Source organism: Sander lucioperca, chromosome 3 (genome assembly GCF_008315115.2).
Source record: "Sander lucioperca isolate FBNREF2018 chromosome 3, SLUC_FBN_1.2, whole genome shotgun sequence".
Taxonomy (NCBI): domain Eukaryota; kingdom Metazoa; phylum Chordata; class Actinopteri; order Perciformes; family Percidae; genus Sander; species Sander lucioperca.
Window position 1 is genome coordinate 24546044 of NC_050175.1, and position 26229 is coordinate 24572272.

The following is a 26229-nucleotide window of genomic DNA, read 5'->3' on the forward strand; positions in this document are numbered from 1 at the left end:
ATAGCTATGTTAATGAAAAATGTTAACTACCTGTTTTTGTTTTTTTTTAAGTTAAACTGTGTTTGATGAAAAATAATATAGCTGTTTAATAAAAGTAAGGAAGCAGGAAATAACCTCATTATTATGTTCTCAGTTCTGTTTTTCTTTTGTTTCTAGCATGGAACGATTGTTTCCTCTCCCTAAATATCAAGTAATCCTTGATTACCCAACCTTGGCAGACATTTTACAAACTCAAGAAACAATTGGTCTATTAATCGATTAGTGTACCGAAAGAATATTAATCAATGTTGATTCTGATATTTGATTTATTCTTTCAGTAATCCATAATTTGTGCTTCTCAAATGTAAGTTTTGCTCTCAGCTGTTTCATTTTTTGGGGGCGCATTTTAGGCCTTTATTTTATAGGACAGCTAAAGTCAGAGAGGGGAGATAGATGGGGAATGACATGCAGTAAAGGGCCACAGGTCAGAGTTGAACCTATATCATATATTAAATGTGTTGCAGAGGACACAAGCATGCTTTGGTATATATATATATATATATATATATATACAAAAGTTCAATGTACACATTGATAGTATAGCATCTGTCACATTTTTCACATTCCTCTGAAACACTACAGGGTAAACTGCTGAAAGACACTTACACTAGTAGGACTGAGGGGGTGATTACTGTAGCTAACAATGTCCATTTATCTAGTTTGTGGTGATACCGTACACACAAAGTCTCATCTATCTATCAAAAAAAGTGTGTAGGTGAAGATCAGCTGCTGCTTAGTTAGTCCACAATCATAAATGTGCCTCAAAGGGCTTTTGCAATCTGTACAGCATATGCCACCCACCCTAATTAGACCCTCTGTCTCTGCCTTTCTTGAGACATACGCTGCTGTCCATATGTTTACTGGTATTGTTTCCTAAGAGTGAACCGTGGATTCAAGTTATAACTTAATCTCTGTTGACATACTTGAGCAGATCTGCACGTGTACCTCCAGTCACAGTCACTCAAAGCTTCTTCTTTTTTTACGCCTTCTTGTCACTTTTGCTAAATCCCAGCTGCATCATTTTTTTTTAAAGCTGTGTGGATGTGCAAATTGATTTACAGAGCATTTAATGGAATATTGAACATTTCATAATCTGACTACTGCGGGGAAAAACATCCTAAAATCAAATTATGGGTATCCACGAAATAAAGCAGTGTCTCAAAGAAAGGAGGAGTTAGTTTAGTAAAGGGGACATGGTTGAAGAAGGATCTCTGTAGCACATTTCTGGTAAAACTCAGGACATCTTTGCTACAAGTCAGCAATGGAAACCAAGGATCCCTCAAACTGTTCCTCTTCTCTCACTAATGATCTGGGCCAGCTTTATACTATGTTTCTTTTTTTTCTGGACACTTACGGCATCATGTTAAAGTGATGCCTTTGTTTCTGTTGCTGTTGTATTCACTAAGAAGAAGCTAACTGAGCCCCTCTGGCTTTTACAGTGTTACTGAAGGGGAGTTTTTTTAAGGGCTGTATCTATCAAAGTACACATGCTCTCATTAAACTGCTTCGGTGCCTATTTGATGAGCCACCTAGAGGATATAAACACCTTTATCCAAGATGCTATGACAGTGTTGTTAGCTCTGCAGCCCTTTTCTCTTTTACACTTATGCTGCAACTGATGGTGTGTTTTAATCAACTTTGTATCTGAAGCTATGTTGTATTGTGCTGTACACATTCTCCTGTGTGTCTTGTCCATAATATCCTGTATATTTTGTCTTTGAAACATATTTTGATCAAGATTTGACCATGTTGATATAGAGTAAATAAGTGGAGGGTTTACGTGTGGCTGGCTATTTTATATTCATTACATGCATAAGATACAGTAAGTATAAAAAAATATGCACCAGCTAAGTGAATACAATCCATACAAGATAAGTCTTTTTTGTTACTCATGCTAAAATATAAGACTAGAAAATCTTCTATTCCTTCTGTAGTCCTACATTGTTGTTGTTCAAGATAAGAATGCACAAAGATAATATAAAAACACCTTTTATACAAGTGATATACTCATTTGGGTTTTCAGGGAATAATGAGTTGTGGAGGAGTAATCACAGCAGGGAGGATACTTTAGGTCTCAATGTGAAAACAAAATGTCTTGCTGCAGAAACAAATTCTTTCTGGAAGTCAACAACAAGCTTAATTACCAAATACTGTATATTAAAGGCAATGCAGTTGAAATACAGTCAGATACTGTACGTGTCCAACCTCCTGTTGCGATTAGCAACAGGAGTCAATAAACTTAAGCAGTTTGGAGAATGTCTTTATAAAATTATAAACATCATTAACAGCTGAGGAGTACTTTTCGGCATTTTAACACCACTCTCTCTTTTCGCTCTTTTCTTTGCAGCACTTTAGACGATGAGGGCACCAACCTCCGACAGCAGAAACTGGACAGACAGGTAAGTCTTTGCTGTTCTTCCAAGCAGCTCTGATAATAGAGTAACACAGAGGCAAAAACAATTATAATAGGGCTGTTTTATCATGACACAAACTTCCGGTGCTCCATCATGAGGCCACAAATGGCCAGATAGGGCTTGTAATCTCTCTGAGGGGAGTTCTAATGAGACGGGTGTATAAATTTAGCAATAACATGCACAAAACCCAAAGCCAATCAGTATTAACTCAAGTGTTCTAAATGGTGACATAGGAATTATAGCCGTAGCCTTATTGATGACAATAAAGTCAATTGTTCTTTGGATTAATGATTTATTCAGGTATGAAATATATTACTTCTTAATTTTACACTTTACTCAACTGATTTCTGTTATTTTTGAAGACTGAAACAATAGTGTGATGTAAAAAAAAAAAAAAAAAAAACAACATCTTTTCTTTGTTTATAAGTAACCTATTCGTCAAAGGGAGAGAAGCTTGCGTTTCAAACCTGTTCGTCACCAACACATCAAAGCCTTATAGATCAAATCCATGCTGTGTAAATGTGCCTATTGTTATCACTGTCTTGGCACAGATGTGAGCTTTACAGGGGATACTGTAGTGCTCCAGTGCTCTGTAGCCTGAATTCTCCACTAATAGAAACCTTCAATATTTGATGAGCTCTGGTTTGAAGACTTGCATATAGCTGACAGTAAGTCCAAATGAATAACTATATCCAGCCTCAGGTCAAAGTGGTTCAGGCAGCTAATTCTTAAACATCTTCAGATTGTTGTCCTGACTTAACAGATGTATCTCCGTTATCGCCACTTGCTTTCAAACCCAACACTCTGCCTACGGTATGAAACTAGCTTACAAGAAAATGAAAGAAAATGGAAAGCTTTTTTGTATACTGTATTATGTCTGAGGACTTGTGTTTTTCACAGGAACAAGTAGAATAAAGCGTTATTGCCTCTTGAAGATATTGACATGGTTTACTGATTATAATGCCTTAGTTGCATGGTTCGGTTTGGCTTGACTCGACTCACTTTTGGAACCCAGAGCTTTTCTCTATTTGGTTTTCCACTGTAGAAAGCACCCCCTCAGTGCAGGCATGCAGGAAATGCGGCATAAGTGAAGTGATCATACAATCAATCAACAATTAGCGGCTGAATTGTCACAATTTTGGGTGTGAAATGTATTATATATGTACAAAAACCTTTAAATGCTTGGTGACTGTCAGGTTAAATATGGCCACGCAAATAAAGATGTTGTTCTTTATTGTAATAATTGGCGCTTTCTTCAGTGACTTTTGTGCCATTGTATTTTTATTTACTACTTACTTTATTCTGATAATGATGTAGGAGGGTGTAACGTCCTCCATTTGCTGAAACTGTGCTTTTGTTATTTTTCTTTCTATCTGGGCATGTTTTTGTGCATGTACACCCGTGAACTCCACAACAGCGAGCACTCCTTGAACAGAAGCAGAAGAAGAAGAGGCAGGAGCCTCTGATGGTCCAGTCTAATGTGGACGGGAGATCTCGCACTCGTCGGACCAAACAGAGCGAGGAACAGGCTCCGCTGGTAGAATCCTACCTCAGCAGCAACAGCAGCACCATCTACCATGGTGAGTAAAGACTGGCACTCCTCTGGGACTCTGTTGATTCTGGAAGCTCAAACAGAGGGTTTAGGAAACACTGTGAGCAGAAAATGAGCTCAGACTGCTCGTTTGATCAATCTGTCCTATTTACAGGAAGTATTTATTCTTGGGCTGAAAGAGATTATCATTTTATGTTATGTTTATTTTCCCGATTATCACTGTACATTACAAGTAGCATAGTTGCCAAACATATAACTATACAAGTTGTTGAATTAATAAAAAAAGAACAGTTGCTAACATTACCAATTTAACTTAGAGCCCATGTAGAACCAATGCAACATTCTGTACCATCAATTACAGGCGCTCACACTGTGCTGCAAATCTATCCACTCGAGAGCAGAAATGGTGTTAAGACTGGGATTGATGAGGTCTCATCTACACTCAGAGCAGCCATCCACTTTAATCTCCAGTTCTGAGGGCCAGTTTCTGGGCTCAAGGCCATGAACTGTCACATTTCCCGCTGAGAAAAGAGAAAATGTATTGACAAAATGTTCCCCTGCACTATGCTGATACTTTGATGGAAAGTAGGAAAAATAATAATCACCTTACTTAGAGTGAATCTGAACTGTACTGCTGCATGGATGTTTACATGGCATTGAATAGCAGCCGAATGTTACTCTGTGTATTCAAAGCAAAAATTAAATTACAATCGTTATCATTATAAGAATAATACATCTGCAACACATACTGTTATGTTTTGAATGATTTTTTAAAGATGCTTAATTCAGCAGTTCCCATTTCAGTAAACAAACATTTGTTAATAAAGGTATAACTTAAAACCAGTGGAACCTTTTTAAATGTTTGGCTTAATATTTATTTACTTATATTTTATTTAATATTGTTATTTCATGCCAGAGACTTAATAAACAACACTGATATGTATTACAGTAAGAACAGAAGAAGTAAGTACATAGTAAAACCTTATTTATATTATCTTTATACATAATGTTTCAAATTAGTTTTCTGTAACGTTAAAATGTGCTCAGCCCTCATTTCCATTTCTCTCCCTCTCCGTCCATCTGCTCTGATAACCCTGCATCATGCTGCTGGTCATCGCCATCCCTGTGTTTAGTGCAAGAAGCTGAACAGGAGGAGGGGAAGGTGATAGCGGACACACAGCCACCTCGCTCGGCCAAAAAGGGCAAAGCATCGGCCAGCTCCACTCCCCAGACGGGCAGCAACAAGAAGGAGAGGAAGGGGAAGCACAAAGGTCAGCCTACCAGCCTGCCTATTAAGGGCAGTCAGACAGAGTCTATATAGTATAGATAGAATGAGATGAATAGACAGGCACACTGCAAAAAAGATTGACACACTGACCGAATGAGAGAGTAGGTGGTGAGAAAGGTGAAAGACAACAATAAAGACAAAATATACATAAGATATTTGACAGTATAAACACACCAAAAGCATTTTTGTATGTATTGCTAGCAAAATTAGGATATTCTTTTTAAGCATATTTGTTCTTGGTCTTAACTTATTCATGTCTATATGTCTAAAAAATTGATTTAAGTAATTAGAGGCAGGCCGCAGTATGAAAGAGAAGAGTCAAAATCCTTATTGTCCAGCAGCTGCAACTGTCTATACAAACCCTCTTTGCAATCCTCACACAATGGTTTGCCTGCTGACTTTTCAAGCCACATCTGGCAACAAACAGCCAGTGAAGCTGCCCTCTTAGCCAACGCTGTGGTGCCATGCTTGTCAAAGCTCAACTGTGCATGATGATGTATGACAGTCTGAGTGCTGTCAGCCTGCTGACACGAACAAGTGGACAAGGAAGGAAAAACTGAGTGCTGAAAAGGGGTATTCCACCCACATCTACAGTGTTTTAAGCTTTGATTGTTTCCGTTTGCTTCTATGATCTTTGACATTCACAGTGCGTTAGTTAAGACTGACACTATGCAGCGTGAGTGTACTGGTGTATATTTGTCATAAAATGTATAGAATCATTACAGAATGATAATGAACTGATAAACAAAGTCATACCATAATAAGCTAAGGTTTCTAACAGCATCATTACAATATTTGTAAAACATAATTTTCTTACATATTACAGGTTTGTCATCTGATCTAGCGCAACACAGTAGATGCTCATCTTTGGAATGACTGTGTCCTAGAAAAAAAACAGAAAAAAGTGAATGAGATTCCACGGGGGAAAAGATTAATCAGGCCAGTAGCGCCAAACTCACTACTGATGGACCTGTCTGTCTCACTCCTTCTCTGTCTCACTCTCTGATTCTTTCAAGCACAAGTGCACAGTTTCAAGAGACTTATTTTTACAAGCTAATATGCAATCAGCTGCATCAAGGCTACAGAATAGAAGAGTACTGGTTGTTGAATTTGCTCAGAAAGAGTAATTAAAACTGCTCCAATAATATGAAATCTACGTCTGAACAACATAATATTAGACTGGTTCAACTTCATTGGGATAAAAAAATATGCACACCTCTTCTTAGCAAGGCTTCCAGCTGTTTAAATCTTGGAATAAAATACACAAGTTGTTTGTTTGACTAATCTGTCATACATATGTCAAAAAGAGTTACAATTTCTCCATGCACCTTCAACCAAATTTGTATTTTGTAACGAATGCCATCAAATTTCAATTATGAAAACATACCAACAGGAATGCAACATGCTTTTTCATAAGACACTGGATTTCCACATGTGCACCTTTGAGGGAAAGGAAATAAAGGACAAGGGACCAAATTAGAAACCAACTGATTAGACTAGCTAACAATTGGGTTATAGGCCTACTCAACAAAAATATTTTTTCAATATACACAGCAACACTGCACCAAATCTGGAATTTCTCAAAAAAAAACAAAAAAACTGAACACTGTCATTTCTCATTTACAGTAAAACAGTGCTATAGAATGTCCATCCATCCATCTTCGTCCGCTTATCCGGTTATTTTTTTGTATAGTTCTTTAAAAATAAAAAGGTAACTTGTTTTGGGGAGAATAATAATTATTACTATTAATTAATTACTCTGGGCTGAGCTTTCCTAGGAACCTTACCAAAAAGGCTCAGGATGCTGCAAATGTTGGTATAATATGAAAATGGCTGGTGGATTTAAGACAAAAAAGAATAATTTATTGAATTAATCAAATATGAACATATATGTCATTGTCAGTGGCTTGTTGATCTTTTCATTGTTAGTTAATTTCCTATCCTGGCCCCACACACACACACACACACACACACACACACACACACACACACATTCATACGGTTTGATAAAGTACTGATTGGACTTTAACTTATCATTGCACTTACAATAATGAGCATAGCTGTCCTCAATTTAGGTCATCGTGTCGTCTCATCTGCGTTTTTTCCTGCATCCACCGTGTGTGATTGTGTGTTTGTGTGTGCGTGCGCGCGTCAGTCACGGGGGAAATGGAGCAGCAGTCCCGCCCGCTGCAGATAGCCGACTTCAGTGACTTTAGAGTGAAAAAACGTTACAGCGTACATTGATGTTAAAATGTATACAGGTTGGCAGGACGATCTGAAATGCTTTGCACGTCTTTCACTGTACGTTTTGTTGGTAAATGTGAGATGTTCGAGTCACACACGTCTCGTTTTCGTATCAGAAACAAGGAAATTAATTTGACCCGTTCTCACTCCCGCTTGGTCAGTTGCTGCACGTGGGACTGCTGGGATTGTCACGAGTAATGAAAATGCGATAGGGGGCCCCGGCTGTCAATCAATATCTTCCAGTGATGCAGGCCCCTGATTGGTCCAGGCCCGTAAGCACCGCTTACCCTGCTTACCAATAGTTACGCGTCTTTTTGTTGTATATTTTGCACTTCTACTGTATGAAGAGAAGAAAGTAGAGAAGAGAAACTGAAACTGTGCTTGATTGCCTGAGGCAGCACGGACATAATGTTCTCTCCTCTTACACATTAGAAGCTAATTTAATAGTAAAGACAATTACTTAAAACTTAAGAACAGAGCACAGAACACCCACACATACATCAGTGCAGAGTTGGGGAAATGTTATCACATTTACTCAGGCAAGTGTTGAATACATGATGGATACAACTGCTTTGTTTTGCTTCGCTGGGATTCATTTACTGTATGTTAACATGCGATAATGATTGTTGAACAGTAGTGCAGTTGTATTCTGATGGAGTCTGTCTTGTGGGATTGTGGCTCAGCAGCGATCGATGGCCTGGCTTCCCTGCAGGATGATGGTCAGATCCAGATCCTGACGGTGGGTCACCCCAGCACAGAGGAGGGCGAAGCAGAGCCTGTCATGAGCTGTACTCAGTCACAGAGTAAACAGGACCTGCGCGTCACCATGCTCAAGAAAGGTATACTGTCAGTGTTTAAGAAAGGTTCTGTCACTGCATCTGGAATAGCACAACCACGAGTCCACATATACACCCACTGCATTCTGGTCCATGCTGTGGTGTGTTAGTAGGAGGGCGAAACAGACTGAATCATCTTAGAACTTGCAACTGCAAATAGAAATGCCATTTTCAGACCCAGTGTGTATATGATATAACGTATGATGCTGACACATATTTGTTTGTAAAAAGATTTGAAAGTTACTGTAAACATTGGTTACTAGTACACTCATTTGTTATTCCTTGGCAGTAAACAGAGATGTTGGTCACTTATAATTTGATTAATTTGATGATTGGTACAGTGTTGTGTGACTGTAATTTAAATATTATATATATATATATATATATATATATATATATATATAGTATATCAAATGCATTGTATTGCATTGTGAGATGTTTAGCAAAAAGTAGTGTCTATGGACTCTATGTTGTTTGTTCTATTATGAGAACTTTAAGGACCCTATATAGCGCTTATCATGTACTTTACACTTGGACATCATAAAATGGCAGACATAAAGAGTGATTTCATAGACAGCTACAGTTTGTTTTGTTTTTGCTAAACTAGAAAGATATTTTGGAAGGAAATCAATCATTCGGTTTTAGGCTTAAATATAAAGGATGATAGTGACATTTTCGCTGTGTGAAAATAATTGTTGCTATCTTGTCATGATACTATAGTTTACTCTTTCAAGTAATTATTATACCATACTTTTATTGAGATTTATATAATTCATTGGGAAAAAAAACCTTGCAACAACCATTATCCTTATTCAGGGCTGTAATTTGCAACTTTATACCAGATAAGCAGAGTTTGTTCCTTCTCACGTAACATTATACCTTCTTAACATGGATGACTGGACTCACAGATGTCTGGGAAGTTAAGTGTTTGTTGAACTGCTATTTTTGTATGCAAGCCACCTTTATTATTTCACTAAACTACTAGCACATTATACACATTATATTGTATCACCTACATTTGCCATGATATCAATATGCATGGAAAAGTCAGATACTGAATTGCAATAGACTTTATGCAATGAAATGCTGCCAAACTGTAGATGACAACAACAGATAATAGACAGTCCTGATATAACACCAGAGATAACAGTGACTACTAAGCTTAGATTTATTAAAAAACCCAGTGGGTCTCCACTAAGTTCTGACTCCTGGTTTAATCATTGGAAACTTGTGACATTGTTGCACTCACAAACATGGGGCACACGTTACTTTATTTAATGTAAACCTGAAACTGTGAAGATCTTTTTTTTCCTGAAGTTATACTGGATGAAGTAGGAATGTGTTCCTGTTGGAGGCTACAATTATTGCAGCATTTCATTTTAATATTATGTCAGTTCACTTTTTGTATTTTCTTTGTTTGTAAAGGTATATCCAGCAGTATGAATTTTGATGAAGAAGAGGACGACGAAGATGAAATTAGCTCCAGTTCCTCACAGCTCAACAGCAACACGAGACCAGGCTCCGCCACTAGCAAGAAGTCATGCAAGGTAAAATTCATTTTACAGCACACACTTATGCTCTCTGCATGATGCGTCTTTAGTCTGCCCTGCAACCGGTGGCTATTACAAGTGAATGACATGCAGAAAAAAATGTAGATTCACTTTTTTTTTTCAGCTGGACTCTAGTTAAAACTCTATTAAGGCTTCATGGCTGTAGGTACAGTTATAGAGAATTGTGGCATAATGTGATACAAATAAAATGCTGTTGCACTTTGGCTTTTCTTTTCCTTCTACAAACTATGTTGAATTATTTGGAGCTTTAACTATTTCTGGGCTGTAATTTATTTATTCGCCACAAAGTAATTTTACTGTGTATGTTACAGTGCAGATTATACTGTATGCAGGTGGTGTACCAATAATCTCATACAGACACCTGTGCCTCTAGCAGTTTGAAAGGAAAAAAACTGGTTGGAATATACAGTACACACCTGAGGTGGAGAGCCTTGCATAAAGGCCCAGGTGGGCATTGATGTGCAATTTATGTAATCAAACATACTATAAGTATAGGTATTTTGAAAATATTTGTTGTAAACAGTTTTTTGCATACTTCTTGAAGTCACCCAGCTTTGGATCTGCTTGATCTAATGTTTGAGGTTACAGATAAGTACAGAAAAATCTTTGCCTGAAGATGGTCTAGTACTGAAACGTTGCCTACTATTAAACTTTATATACTGTATGTCTGCAAGTTAGACAGTGTGCGGGAGTTTTCTTCGCAACTGAGGTTACAGATAAGAAATGTTGTTCTCCATTTCAGGTGTTCTCTTTGCTCCTCATTCCACTCTTATCTTTCGCTTAAGTCAAATCAATCTTCCATTTCTACACCAGGTCCCTATTTTAGACACAGTGTGCTCATTCTCAGTCCCAATGGACGATTTGATCTTCAGGCTCATTAGTCTTTTCTAATGAAAGTCGAATGCATCACTCACCAGTCCACCATCTCACGAGGGGTCTTTGCCCTGTGTGGGCTGCTTTCACCTACAGGAGGTGGCCTCAGCACCCACTCCACCAGTCAATGAACCTGCCATCGATGTAGATGATCTTGAAGAGTTTTCTCTGAGACCTGCACCCCAGGGGGTCAGAGTGAAGTGCAGAATTACCAGAGACAAGAAAGGCATGGACAGAGGCATGTATCCCACCTACTACCTTCACTTGGAGAGAGAGGACGGCAAGAAGGTGAGATGAGTCAGGCAGCGGAAACATTGTTACTGTACAACAACAACAACAACAACAACAACAACAACAACAACAACAACAGAATTTACCAATCCAAACATTTTGGAGTATTGGACATTGTGAAAACTCTGCAATAGGTAGCACAGTTTCTACAAGGTTGACAGACATTTAATGTAGCTTATCTGTCAATAATAATAATAATAATAATAATAATAATAATATATACAAAAGAGATTGTTTTGTAGTTTGAAGCTGTGTGCATCCAAATAAGTTGATTTACTAATTTGGTTTCTGGCTTGGCTTGTCACAGGTGTTCCTGTTAGCTGGCAGGAAGAGGAAAAAGAGTAAAACATCAAATTACCTCATCTCCATCGATCCCACTGATCTGTCTCGAGGTGGAGAGAGCTTCATTGGTAAACTGAGGTAAGTCCTTAATGGCTTTGCTACATGAAACATGTTGGCATCCCACACCAGAAATTACAGTATATATACACTGAGAATTCATGTAAAGTGTGTACATAATTCCTTATTTAACCTTTTATTTTACTGTCACTGCTGTTTGAGATTTAAAGTATTTAAGTTTACAAGTATTTTTTTAAACTTTGTTTTAGGCCTTGCATTTAGTGTTGATATAATCTTTTATTAATATTTAATGGATATTTAATCTAACTAGAATACATTTCCAAATGTAAATAATTGAAATGCAACTGGTGTCTAGCCCCATTCCTTCATTTATAAATTCTTATGAGCCCCATGAAAAAACTGTATGAGTAACATTTCACCATAAGTTTCACAAAACGGCATATTGTAGCTACTGAGGAATGAATTATGAACAAATCATCTAATATTATATATTAATATATCTGAATATTTAACAAGTAATACTTGAACAGCACCTTCATATTCATTTTCACATAAGAAATTAATGTTCTGTACTGTTTTTGACTAATGAAAATGTATAATTTGGGGAAACGTATTTGTTATATTATTGTATATTCCTTCTGTAATTTTTTTTTACATAGGCCTAAATGTACATTAGCTGTAGCATGAAGTGAGTAGAAATATAATCTTTAGAGACAGCTTTAAGGCTGCGTTAGTGGCTCCATGGAAACTCCTGGGAAGTTTAATCAAATATGGCTCTGTGCAGCCTTTAATCTTTAGAGTGAGCCTGACCATTGGTCGATGCACTGCTCAAACCTTGAATGATGGCGATCTAAATTTAAATGAACAGTGACCTTTCATCCAGTGCTTCTAAACAGTCCTTGAGGGGGCTGGCCTAAATGAGGTATGGACTGTAAGAGGTATACAGTCAGCTGTTTGAAGCTGTGGCTTTGAAAAACCATTGCAAACCCTTACTACTTACATACGATTCACACATATATGTAAACCACTACTGTCAACGTCTGGGCTGCACTGTTGTGTGTGTTTTTAAGACTATGTAGTTGGATGTCAGAGGATGACAGCTACAGTGGTGGTGTTCACATCAGTGCCTTAAGACTATAACTGAGAAACGCAAACAGAGCAAAATCAGATGATGAAATATTTTATGTCAGGAATTATAGCTGGTCAAAAAAGTTAATATCCCTTTGGGTTGATATTAGATTTACCCTGTGTTGTTAATGTTCAAAACATTAATGATAGCCTCTGTGCATAAAGCAACTAAATACTGCCATAGTTGGTAGAATTAGAAAGCTCCCTTTCATAGTGAGGCTAATAATGCACCATTTGTACATTGCATAAAATAGCAGAGCTAAAGTGTTTTCCCCAGTAGAGGCAGTTACAAATTTTACGTCACGATCAGAAGAACATTTATTTTATTTATACACAAATGCTATTTCACAACATAGGTACACTTTGTGTTTCCATAGTAAATGGTCATGAATAAGCTGTTTCGAGCTTCATCTAGGAAGCCCCTTCTAGAAAGTCCCTTAAAGGTATAGATAGCACTAGCCACTGGCCACTTATGGTACGGTGACCCACTGTCAGGATCTGGATCTGACCATCCTCCTGCTGGGAAGCCAGTGCCATTGATCGCTGCTGAGCCCCAATCCCATTAGAACAAAATCCATTAGAGCACAATAACAATAGCTCTATTACTGTTCAACAATCAGAGTGACCCAAAGTGGGGTATTTAAAATGGCTGTTGTTCCTTTATATATATATATATATATATATATATATATATATATATACCTATATATACTAAAAGGAAAGGTTTGGCCGTTTTCTCCATCCTATAAGTTGATTAGTTAGCTGGCAAGATGTACAGCTACATCTACAGACCTCCTTAGACAGTTATGTTTTCTTTGCAGGTCTAACCTCATGGGAACGAAGTTCACTGTGTACGACAGTGGCCTGAACCCCATGAAGAGCACCACCAGCCTTGAAGCTAGCAACCTGCGTCAAGAGATTGCAGCCATTTGCTATGTGAGTTGGTCAAAATGCTCCTTAACCCCAGGTTGTACTTAGTTTTTCATGTATTTGAAGACAAATGTTGAGCAATGAGTTGGCAATAAGAGACACTGTAATTCAGTGTGATTACAAATACAGAGATGCAATACTTGATTGTTTTTCTAATAAGCAACTTAGCATGTAATAATAGCAAATATGAGATGTATAAAGGAACCAACAGGAGACCTACTGTACAACATTCAGGTTAATGTGTCTGGTGGCCTTCGAAATGTACAGTTTCATTTAGAGAGTCTAACTCGGATAATCAGATTATAACATTCATGCAACAAACTGAGGATTCAGGGCATTGCCATAATTAGATTGAAATCAAGTTACCATCTATGCATGTATAAATCCAATCAAATCTTTATAAAGGAGAATGGCCTTAACCTTCATGGCAGACAGAGATAACTACCAATAGTCCACAATATCATAACAGTTGCTTAATTATGATGCAGCTATCAGTTCAACAAATAACATACATTATTTGCAGAAAAGATTTTTCTTCAGTTGTAGTGCAGTGTATAATTATTTAGATCAATAAAGTGAGTAAAATGTGTTTCTTGCTGTGATACAAATGTTGTGTAGTTTATTTAATGTGTGACATAATTGACATAATTGATATTTGAAATAATAATAATAATAATATACCTCCATGTGTATTTAAAGCATTGCAAGTTTGTTGCGTGAACATGCTTACAGGACAGGTAATCATCTTTTCAATCCAGGAAACCAATGTTTTAGGATTCAAAGGACCTCGCAAAATGAGTGTTATCATTCCTGGAATGAACATGGACCATGAGAGAGTGTCTATTCGCCCACGAAATGTATGTTACCTAATTTCTCAATCGTCACATCTGTGCTGCTAACCAATTCAACCTCTTCTAATACTTTTAATAATATAATTCAAAACATAATTGATCTGATGTCTATGATGTCCATGTCTGAAGCTGCTACTATTTTATTCTTCACTACAGGACCACGAGTCACTGCTGGCGAGGTGGCAGAACAAGAACACAGAGAGTGTGATAGAACTTCACAACAAGACACCTGTGTGGAATGATGACACACAATCCTATGTGCTCAACTTTCACGGCCGAGTCACTCAGGCCTCCGTCAAAAATTTCCAAATTATTCACGACAATGACCGTGAGTTCCATACCTCTGAACTGTTTGAGGTTCAATACTAAGTACATTTGCCATGTTATAGTCATGTTGTGGAGTACAAAATAGGGATAAACCGTTTTTTGGCAGTTTGCAGATTATCTGTATTGGCATTTTGATATATGATAAAGTTAATTAGTTAAAAAGTGCGCTACTTTGGCTCCGCTACAGCTCTGTGTCTGTCCCTCTGCTTCGGTCTCACTCGAGTCTCAATTAATGTCCCGCCCACAACACTATCTGACTATCTTTTACTGTGTATTATGTTGAAAGTTTCTAATTTATTAAATAATTGCTTAAAGCATTTAAACAAAGTTTTGTGTTGGAGTATGTAACATTCCAAAATCTTAATTTTGACCAAAAGATTTTCATTTTTACTGTAAATGCATATCGGTTCCAAAAATTGGTTATCGTTTTTTTTTTTTTAACTAATAATAATCGGTATCTGCCTTGAAAAAATAGTATCGGTCGATCCCTAGTACAAAAGACCCAACCCGGTGTAGGTTTTATTACAGCACTCCCTCTGTAACAAAGATAATTTGTATTGCTTTTCCTTTCTATATCAAAGGGTGGAATAGTAACAAAAAGTATAGTGAGAGAAAGTAATGGAGAAATGTGTTTTCTTCCTCTGCAGCTGACTACATTGTGATGCAGTTTGGCCGTGTGGCAGAGGATGTCTTCACCATGGACTATAACTACCCAATGTGTGCCCTGCAAGCCTTTGCCATTGCCCTCTCCAGCTTTGACAGCAAGTTAGCCTGTGAATAGATCCCAGCCTGAAGTTCAGTGGCGAACTGGTCCATCTGTCCTCTCAGCAAGGGCTGTTAATGTATCCTTGTGGCTGGTTTGAGATCTCCAAATCACCCAGCACCTTGGAAGTCCTGCATATCCCCAAATGCTTTATGGGCCTCAAGATTTGTGTGTGCGGCGGTGGGGGGGGGGGGGGGGAGGTGGGTTGGGAGGTTGGATGATTTTGGTCTGTGGAAGAAAACAAGCACAAAGAGTAATCCACTTTCAAAATCCAATTCCTTTGTTTTGATAACTATAGTCATTTTGTACTGTACTGGCATTATAAAACAAACACTGTTTCTTTATGTAGTAGTTAGAGAACTTTTACATTTCTTTATCTGTAAATGATTACTAACAATTTCACATCTGTAAGTTTTAAAAGTTGACTGGCTTTTATGTACTCTGCCACACAAAATGTCACCCTCTTCCTCAAGCATGAATACTGCTTATATAGTTACTGAATTAACAATAACATGCACGTCACAATATATTTATTTTGTTATTTATGTATTTATTACATGTTTTCTGTTATCATTCGCAACAATTGCAGCAGCATTGGCTCCATGGAGCTGCAAGCACATACATTAGCACCACAAGTACGAATATCTCCTGATCCCACACAAAACAACTAGCGACTTGGACGTGAACAGGGAAAAGGCATGTTACGCTGTGCTGTGTACCATATATTGTGTCACAGTGTCATGTATGTGAATGTATAGGATGATGGTGCACTTTACTTTTAAGTCTGTCGTGGTGTGAGATATAGCTGTACATACTTTATTGTGCCTTTGAAGACTAATTCCAGTGTTACGCTTTGGCCAAACAATGAGCTGAGCTTGAATTGGTCTTTGCTATTCTTGCTGTCCTCACATGCATTGGAGATCCTTCTCTGTAGCTACTTGTCTAATGCAGAGTTCATTAAGATTGATTAGATTGCTGGAGTTGCAAAAACCTCCAGAAGATAATAATCCAAAGTGCACACCATTGGACAACATTTTAGTGATTGTCCAGATATATTGAAATTACATTTAGGGCCTAGAACACATAACACTAAAGAGGTGAATAATTATTTACATTGTACTGTAAATCTGGCAGCAGATATAATATCCAAGGCACTCGGGCTTAAGGGTGTGCTCATATCTTCTGATGTCTCCTTCCTGGAAAAATAAATAAACTGAACACAGATTGATTTACTGCCATCAAACACACGATAACAGTGTAAATCTGGCACAGCTTCAACACTTGCAGATCTCTTGCTCTTAACATCTTTGATTCATTTTCTGCTCCACTGAGGTGGAGTTTGGTACATTCCTCATCTGACTGGCAGTAAGTTTCTATATCATGTGGTTTATTGCTCTTCATATTCTTACTCAAAATAGTATTCCTCCTGTTCCTTATGGGGAAGTATTCTTCAAATATATGATAGTATTTTGTATTTTATGACCATTAAAAAAAAAGCTGAATGAAGGCAAAGAACAATCTCGAATACCGCTATTGTTACTGTGGGTAATGAGGAAATCTTTATCAAATGTGCTATTCTTGTACTTAATTATGTTCTAACTATTTTAAATTTCTATTTTAAAATTGTTGATACTCTTGCTGTAAAGTCTGCTTTTCATACATGTGTCCAAGGTTCTTTCACTTTTTGTTTTTAGTGCTCGTTGTAATATGTACAGTAAATGGTGTACAATTTACTGTGGTGGTATAGACACAGGTTAATCATGGTAAAAAATAAAACTTCAGTGAGTCAAAATATGCATTCCTAACCCTACTCTTTTGAATGACACATTTATGAAATCAATGCTGTCTTTTACTATTTGCTCCTCTTTTAAATCAATGTAACAGTGAACATACCATCTTTTTATAAAGTCCAGTCCCAGAAAATTGGTCATCTTGTTCTGAGTTATACTTGTGGTTCCTAATTGGGCCAGATAATATACTGTAACATTCACAGTAATGCTGAAATCCAGTGGCAAAATGTATCAGTTAATTTTGTCAAATCCTGTGGATTGTTTACACCGTGAGAAACCTAAATGCTAGATGAAAAAAAGTAGAACATAAAATATACACAGAAACACTTTATTTAAAGTTTAGAAATAATGCTGTCTTTATTGTGTGAGTCTGGTATTTTTGCAACAAAGTGAAAAAAGGTTGCATGGCTTTTATATAAAGATTATTAAAAAAGACAATACTTTGAGAAACTAGCTTGCCTACCACCTTGCCTAGTAGCTAATACTTTCACAGTGGCAGTGTGATCTCAAGAAAAACTGTTTCAACATTACAGAGATGTCTGGGAAGTAACAGACAACTAATAACATTCATTTTGGCTTTGCCTGTTTAAGTGTGCCAGCAGGTCAAATCTGGGACTGAAACACTTTAATGGATTGTAGCCATTGTTCTTAATAGTAGTCACAGCTGTGTATGACAAGTCAAAATGTCCACAAAGCAAAGGTCTGCTGGTTTGATGTTGCTGCCTGACGATGAGTTAATCCCTAGTCTGGCATTGCCCGACCTTCCTCCACAGCACTGCGGAGGAGGGTCTGGCTAGTCCACACAGCATTCTGGGACATCCAGCCTAAAAAAAAGGGACATCCGGCGGCACCTGAACAATCCCGGAAGTGGAACGTTGTCGATATAGACTAGTTAGTCCCTGACCCTTGTGCTGTGGCAGTTCGCTGCTGCTAAACAGTTGGATCAAGTGCAAAGGATGGATTTTAAAGGATGGCGTGTAATGAAGTGTAACTTAATCACATCAATCACTAAAGGCAGCAATGCGAAAAGCATGACTTAATCTTAGCGGGACACTTGAAGTCAAAGTTGTGCTGCTGTGGCAGCTCAGAGCTATCTCACCACACCCTTCCTATCTTACAACACTCATTTGTATTTATAAATCTTCATGCTCACATTTGATCTTTATATTGACACATTTATTTTACTGATATTACCACGGCTGACAATTTGCAAAAGACCTTCTCCACCTCCACCTGCATTGCTTCTACTCTGTTTATGTGCACCCTAAAGGGTTTTTATATCTATGATGATTCTTGCTGGGGGATTATTTGTTATACTCCCTGGATGTTATTTATCATGTCTCTGTGCATTCTAAGCTGTTGTGCTGCATTACCTCAACAGGGAGCATCCCCAAGAGTAGAACCATTTAATACCACCAGGTGGAGCCAGATATTGCCTGACAGTGTCGTGTACTGCACACTCATTAACTACTTCATATACAGTATTGACTTTGTCGCAAAGCCTCAATTCTCTGTTGCCGATGTGAGCACCCATGGCTTCTGTGAAACGTGACACATTTTCTGATTCAAAAGTAATAACAACATTGTCATGTAAAAGTAACCTGGGGTGATGATAAATAATGCAAACATTCTGCGGGTCCACAACATACCTTCATTTTGAACTCTAAAGCCTTTCTTGATTAAAAATAAAAGCAAATGAGCAGTCACTAACTTCATAATAATCTTCAATTCTTTTAAAGGTTCTGCACACCCACACGGGTGTTTTAAATTAACCTGACTGACTGCAGTTGGGCTATAACAGGAATTAACCAATAAGAATGAAAAAGTGAAAGTAGAGAGGGAGATGTCAATCAAGCACATTTTGTTTGCACTGAAGAGTCTAACAAGGCAAGTAAGTGAAACAATCTGTGTGGGTGGACCATAGGTGTGCAGGGCCTGTAAATAAAAATAATAAGCATCAGAAGCTCTTACCACATTGGTGTGAAAGGAGACTATTATTTATATAAAAGTATAACTTTACAGCAGCATTGCATGTCTCTATTCACCTTGGGTTGTCTATTTTACACACACACATAAGGGATCAGTAATAAACAGAGTACAATTTGAGGAACATAAAGTTCACTGTATGTTTAAAAACTCATTTTAGGTAATTGGAAAAGTCTTTTTTACGTCTCTCTCCTGTTCCGCATCCTCAGACCACTCGCCACGACTTCCTTAGGCATGTCTGCATGGATAGGACTGTCTTCCTCCACAGGCTCTGACACTAACAAATACTCTTCTTTATCCTCCTCTGCTTCCTCCTCCGGGTTGGGACAACCCTCACAGCTGAACTGCAAGCTCTCTGCCTCCATCACTGGATCATCTTCATCCTCTTCTTCCTCCTCTTCCCCCTCTGTGCCCTCATCTTCTTCCTCTACCTCCTCTTGATTATCTTCTTCCTCCTCTTCATAAGTACACTCTTTAGGGTAGTGGAACACATCTTCGTGGTCACTAAAGCTAATTTGCTTCTTCCCTCCATCAAGACACTGTAGCTCTTTGCTCAGCTGCAAACCAAGTCTCTCTTGCTTTCTTTCTGCAGCAGGCTGGAATGAAGGAAGACTGAGCAACTGCATTTTCTCTGCTTCCTCTTCCTCCTCCTCCTCCTCTATCTCTTCCTCTACTTCCTCCACTTCTTCCTCATCCTCTTCCTCCTCCTCTTCGTCCTCCTCCTCTTCCTCTGCCTCTTCATCCTCCTCCTCTTCCTCTGCCTCTTCATCCTCCTCCTCTTCCTCTGCCTCTTCATCCTCCTCTTTCACTATGGATAGTTTCCTTGCCATAATCTCTTCCTCCTCTTGCTCCATCCTCTCTGCCAGGGCTTCGGCAGTGAGATGGTGAGGGGGTTCCTCTAGTGTAAAGGTGTGAAATCCACGTCTTTTATAGGGCTCATCATACTCTGGGTAGGTCTCCTCTGGGTAGCCTGCATTGGTGTACAAAAATATGTACAGTATGAGATTTTGCTTGCATAAAACAGCTTCTTATAATTAAAATTGTGATTTGAATGCCCCGGAGACAAAATCTGCGACAAGTGCAACAAATGTAGATTTTGTAAAATGATGTGAGGAGATTAGGGATTCAGATTTAGGCATGTATGTACCTTCCCAGTCTGCACAGTAGGGGACCTCCTCAGCCTCCATCTCTGGGGAGACTGCCTCCAACCGGCCTTCTTGTATCAGCTGTGTGATCTGTCTAAGTTGCTTGAGTAATTTCTCCTCCTTCTTTGATATAGAAGTTTTACTCTTCCTCCTTCTGCCACTAGAGAGCAGAGCAGATAATGAAGCAGAGTCATGCAAGATGACAATGCTATGGTACATCACTCTATGCCAATGGTTCTTTCCATTTACATTCGTATTACATTCAATTGCTGTGTATAGCTACAATACATACTTTCTCTTTTGTCTTGATTTCCTGATTCTTCTTGGTTTCTCAAATTTCCTTACTAAGTGAGATGAGGCCGAGATTAAATGTTTTCAGTGAATTGTGACTAATACAGATTTAAATTATTATTATTATTATTATTATTATTATTATTATGATGTTGTTATGTAATGGTTGTGTTAAATGGGACCCCCTTGAAAAACAAGATGATACATCTCAAGGGGGTTATCCTAATTAACAAATTTTGAACATTAAGTCTGTGAGTCTCTGTTTTTATTTGCTTGTTAAAAAAAATGATTTAGCATCAGCATGTCCAAAAGTGACATGAGTAGTTTCCAACAAACTAGCAACTAAAAAAATCATGTTCTTATACATTTGATTTGATTGAATTGATTGAATTTTTAAACAGCCTATGCTGCTTTATGACAGACTTTTAAATAAAGTAGTAGCAGAAGCTGTTAAGTAAAATATGCCAGTGGCCTTTCCACCATTGAATAATTTTCCATTTTATTTTCATGCCAGGTCTGTACTGATTTATGCCAGCATAAGTATTTTTTCTGGTTCTTCTGTGCTATGGGCAGTGAAGAGTAGGATGTTAATAATAAAAAAAAACCTACTTACCTACTCCCAGAACCACGATTCTTTGCAGAGACAATCCTATCCATCATCGCTTCTGTTCGCAGAAGTCTCTCCTGAAGCCTAACAAGCTCATCAGGTGCTACAAGATTTACAAGAGATAACATTGTTTTAAAGTTGTTGTCTGTAAGATTTTCATGTAGTTAATTGTCTAGAAAATACCTATCTATCAAAGAGTGAATTAAAACAATGGTGATTGAGCATATAACCCACTGATGAAAGTGCTTGTATTTGCTGCTTTGTCAAGTAATACAATCTGATTGTCTGTGGCGACTTTCCTGCCCTAAATTTAAATCGTGCGCACAGTTACTGACACTTTTTACATCAGTTGGAACTCGGAAGGGGTTGGTTTTCCCCGTCTGCACAGATGGAGCTTGTCACTGCCGAATATGCTGCGTACCATTGTACTCGAAAATTGGGACATTCGGCCCTTTCCTCCCTGGGTGAGGCGAATAAGGGGAAGGTGGTGAGTGCTTCCCGCTCGTCCTTGGCCTCCACTTCATCAGCTGAGGTTATATCACATTCTGCCTCAGTGGTTAGTAGGGTGTTTGTGTCACATTGGTTAGATTGGATGCTAATGCTATGTGGCTAACATAAATGGACCAACAGATGCCGTTGCTCTGGACGGAGACCAGTGAAGTCAATTAGAAGCACTTTTCCGGTGATGGCTGAGCGTTACTGCACAGCCTCCAACTGAACTTGACGATGTAGATGTGACGTGAGCAACCTGTATGTTGTGTACATTGACACACATATAATTTGCGCAATTACATGGAAATTCATTATATTTTTATGTTAAAGTTGTCTGTAAGATTTGACACACACACACACACACACACACACACACACGCACACACACACACACACGCACACACGCAAGCACACACACACACACGCATGCACGTACGCACAATTTATAATAGCACAATTTAATTTGCCACTGTACTTTTGGCTTTGGATATTCTTTCACTGAAGAAACTTATACCACTAATTAGTAATTATTTAAGAATCAAAACAAATGTTAACATATTGTCCATGAACAGTTCAAATTACATTAGTTGGAACCCTAGGGCTGTTAAATAAAACAAATCGTTTTTGGAAATACACTTACTAATCCTATTCTCCATGTTTGCCTTGGTTACTGTTGTGTAGTTTCCTGATTTAGTAGTCTCCCCCTTACATGTCAGCTGTGAACATAAAAATGATTTTGATCAGTGTAATGCATTTAATTGCCTAAATGGTATGCAAATGCACAGTCAATAATGTCACAGAAATCACCATGGTATTTCTCATTATGCTGTATTTACTTGACATACATTATAGTGCAGTATAATATAGTGTAGTGTAAAGCTGCATGATAACACTTTATATTCATATACTGTACAGTATTCTACAGTATATAGTGTTTTATATTCATATAACCTGCCTATCAAGCAGGTCAGTCATAGTATTTACCTTATAGATTATATAGAATATGTAAAGAAGTATCCCAAAGCCATATATGGGTATTGCTTGAGCCATTAGATTGTACTTTTTGCCCCGTCCGATGCCTTTTACTTTGGCCATGGCCTCAGCACTGTGTGTCATGGAGTAGGAAGGGTCCACACCCCACCGTTCTGGGTCCTCTGGCAATGACAGCTGGTGCATCACAGGAGGGTAGAACCCTGGTCCAACTGGAGAAGACAAAAAAACTGTCAATCAATCAATCAATCAATAATTAAAGCATTTCTTTCCTGCAAATACCAAACAGTGACCTCTTCCTCAACAAGAGGTACATGTAGCTTTTTTTTCCTCATTTACATGCAAGTAGTAGGCTATGTAGTTAAATCCTTGAGGAATGAAATTATTTTTGTTTCCAGCACTGCAAGTTTCCTAACATTAAATTGATTTCCCATTTGGTTCAAATACATGATCACTGGTATCAGGTAAATACTATGGTTTTGATCAAACAATCAGGGCATACACTGTTCCAGATTTCTATTAAAAAAAACAAAAACTTGGAAAGGTGAGTCTGCAGACACAATATGTTACTGTATTCTACATTTCACAACATTTTAACTAATTATTGCGAACAGTTGGATAAAGAAAATGATCTGTCCTTTGAGCCGCCCTCAGCGCCTCATTGCACCAATCATATGCTGTTGCTTATGATTGACAGTCTGTTCCACCAATTACAATCAAGTCCGCATTAGCAGGCAGACGTGGCCGCAAAGCAGAGCTGCAGTTACTGCGGTGAATAGTAGCTAGATAGTTTGAGTACGTCAAAACCGGTTAGAAATTCTTTGGTAGCGTTGAATGCTGTGTGTAGCTAGGTAGATAGCTTGTAAAAATGTTTAATGTGGTCGTTATAAGTTTGAAAATGCCCACTAACAAAAATAACCATCTTTATCACAATATACTGGCAAGATACAACTCAAACAATCGCTCATAACTTTAAAATTATAAATCAAAACGCGCCATCTGTTGGTAGCCTAACGCACTGTGAGGATGTTAGCATGTATGTAAAAGTTCGGTTACAATTTTTTAGCTGATGAATTTTCAACATTTAGCTCACTTTCCTCACATTTAGCGCATTTTCCTCACATTTGAGACAGAAATTTTATATATATATATAAATGTTAAATCTAAATGTTATATCTAAATCTAAATGTTAAATATATATCTAAATGTTATATCTAAATCTAAATGTTAAATTTATATCTAAATGTTATATCTAAATCTAAATGTTAAATTTATATCTAAATGTTAAATCTAAATATTATATCTAAATCTTAAATATATATCTAAATATTATATCTAAATCTAAATCTTAAATATATATCTAAATGTTAAATCTAAATCTTAAATATATATCTAAATATTATATCTAAATCTAAATCTTAAATATATATCTAAATGTTAAATGTTAAATGTAAATGTTATATCTAAATGTGTCGCCAAGTGTAAAGCTAAATATTTAGAAAATTTTCAAATCCCCAAGGAAACCACGCCCACTGCAGTGGCTTCAAATCACGCTGCACAAAAGGTCAATTCTGATTGGCTGTTTGTCTCCAATTAGATCGCAAGTAGCAGGAAACACATCTACAGGGAAACAGTCTTTGACACAACACCTGCCATGATGCCCCAGCAAGGGGTATCTCTGCTGTAGCCAGTGAGTGCTTGGAAAGATTGTGGAGCAGCTTAACTAATCAAAATAATAATTGAATTATGATTGATTTAAAACAATATATCAGCTAAAACAGCTCAACACATATGTTAAAACATATAGCGAAGTAATCAATGGTAGAAAAAAATAGCTAAAAGTGGCCTACTGACTTAGCTAACAGTTAAAAGTAATGGATGACTTTTGAAACATTAACCTTACTTCAAATAAAAGGTCTAGTAACTAGACCTTTTATTTATAAGGATTCATTGTCACATGTATGTTTAACATTAAAACATTGTTTATAAAATCATGCATACAATTATTAGTAGCTTAATGTTCTATACAAAACATTTATGTATAAAGGCTTTAGGTTCCCCTACACGTTATTGTAGGCCCAGTTTATTATGCAAATTCAATTTATACAATATACGGATGTAGTAGAGGGCCCCTGCTCCGTCTCTATTTTAGTTAGGGGTCCTTGGCTTGAAAAACGTTGAAGACCCTTGGTTTAGGTTATTAATGGTTGAGTAGAGCTACTTTATGTTTTTGGTAGTTGATCAGAATTGTAGGTTCAAGGATTGTTGGTAATTTATTATAATTTCTATTATATTATTTAAATTTTCAAAAAACTGAGCCTAAAGCACTGCTTGATTAGTGTGGGGCAGCCGGTGGCAGTCAGTATGTTGCTTTTAACTGCTGGCCTTAACACAATTAAACATTTTTTTCAAATTTTAGTTATTTCTAGCCTGTGATAAAATATGAATAAACTCATAAAGTTAAACTGTAATATTTTAAAAATAAATACATACAACCTTCTCACGAACAGGGACACTTTTTTTAAGAAGCAAAGTATCTATTTGCTTAATATTCTTAAGCTATTTACAGATATATAATCAGACATACTATAATCTAACTTTCAACAGAGTATTTGAGTAGCCCTACATTTATATTAAGTGTCCACTTACATCTTTAGGTCAGATTTATCAACAAACGCAGCAGCTTAATCTGTGTCAGTACTTCCATGGTGGACATAAGGTGTAAAAGCTTTTTTTAAATTGTACAACATATTCCATATACATATTCTTCAATATATTTGAAATACATGTTTTTCTATTTTTATCTCATCCATTGTGTATCTATGATGGGGCCTTGGGCCTGGCACACTCTGTATAGTCAAAGTAACAGCTGGCAATAACAAAAGACAAAAAAAGACATCAGAGATGGAGCGGGATAGAGATGGTTGGATGGATGATGATCTGATAAGCCGCCTTACCCTCAGGCCGTCCCATCTCCTTTTTCCCTCTGGGTAAAAGCATTCTGGGCAGGAAAAGAGAAATACAGAGAACAGAGCATGATATAAGAGTAACCTTCTGGCAAGTTGTTATAGACATTTTGTCTCACAAAATGACAGTCATGCGTTTATTTCACTTGAACAGTTAAGCTAGTATCCACAGATGTCATCTCTCATCTGGTGACGTTCCTGCCCAGATTAGACCAGATTACACCAGCTGCGTTCAAGTGCTGTTCGAAATATTGACCACAAATCCCAGAAGAGGGAATTAACTGGCCTAGTGCATTATTATTATTATTATTATTATTATTATTATTATGCCCTAAAAGTAAAAAAACAACAACATCTTGCAACCGATGAATCGGCTAATCAGCAATCAGCAATCAACTTCAGTGCACCACCTTTACTGTTTGGTCATGAAAGCCAAACACTCTTGAAACAAAATTCCCCTTTCCCTCGATTACTTGAGTCAAGACACATCATTCT

General features: G+C 37.5%; 2 protein-coding genes across 4 annotated transcripts in view; one reads left to right on the forward strand and one right to left on the reverse strand.

The window, feature by feature from the left end:
* tub (TUB bipartite transcription factor) overlaps positions 1-17259 on the forward strand; it is a 47365-nt gene extending 30106 nt beyond the window's left edge. For 2 of the 3 annotated variants that reach the window (XM_031324380.2, XM_031324382.2), the window contains exons 2-12: positions 2387-2438; positions 3871-4033; positions 5139-5276; positions 8221-8376; positions 9799-9920; positions 10914-11105; positions 11416-11528; positions 13418-13532; positions 14285-14383; positions 14534-14705; positions 15352-17259. In XM_031324380.2, coding sequence (XP_031180240.1) covers positions 2387-2438; positions 3871-4033; positions 5139-5276; positions 8221-8376; positions 9799-9920; positions 10914-11105; positions 11416-11528; positions 13418-13532; positions 14285-14383; positions 14534-14705; positions 15352-15485 — 1456 coding nt within the window. In that variant the 3' untranslated portion in view covers positions 15486-17259. The remainder of the gene's footprint in view (positions 1-2386; positions 2439-3870; positions 4034-5138; positions 5277-8220; positions 8377-9798; positions 9921-10913; positions 11106-11415; positions 11529-13417; positions 13533-14284; positions 14384-14533; positions 14706-15351) is intronic. The other variant, XM_031324381.2, reaches the window with a different exon arrangement.
* Positions 17260-19244: 1985 nt separating this feature from the next.
* On the reverse strand, positions 19245-25937 carry ric3a (RIC3 acetylcholine receptor chaperone a). Its single transcript, XM_035999569.1, has 6 exons — positions 25726-25937; positions 22763-22980; positions 22419-22494; positions 21293-21389; positions 20391-20548; positions 19245-20213 (listed from the first exon to the last, which is right to left on the reverse strand). Exons 1-6 carry the CDS (start codon positions 25841-25843, stop codon positions 19423-19425), a joined length of 1458 nt encoding a protein of 485 aa, XP_035855462.1. The 5' UTR covers positions 25844-25937; the 3' UTR covers positions 19245-19422.
* Positions 25938-26229: the final 292 nt, after the last annotated feature.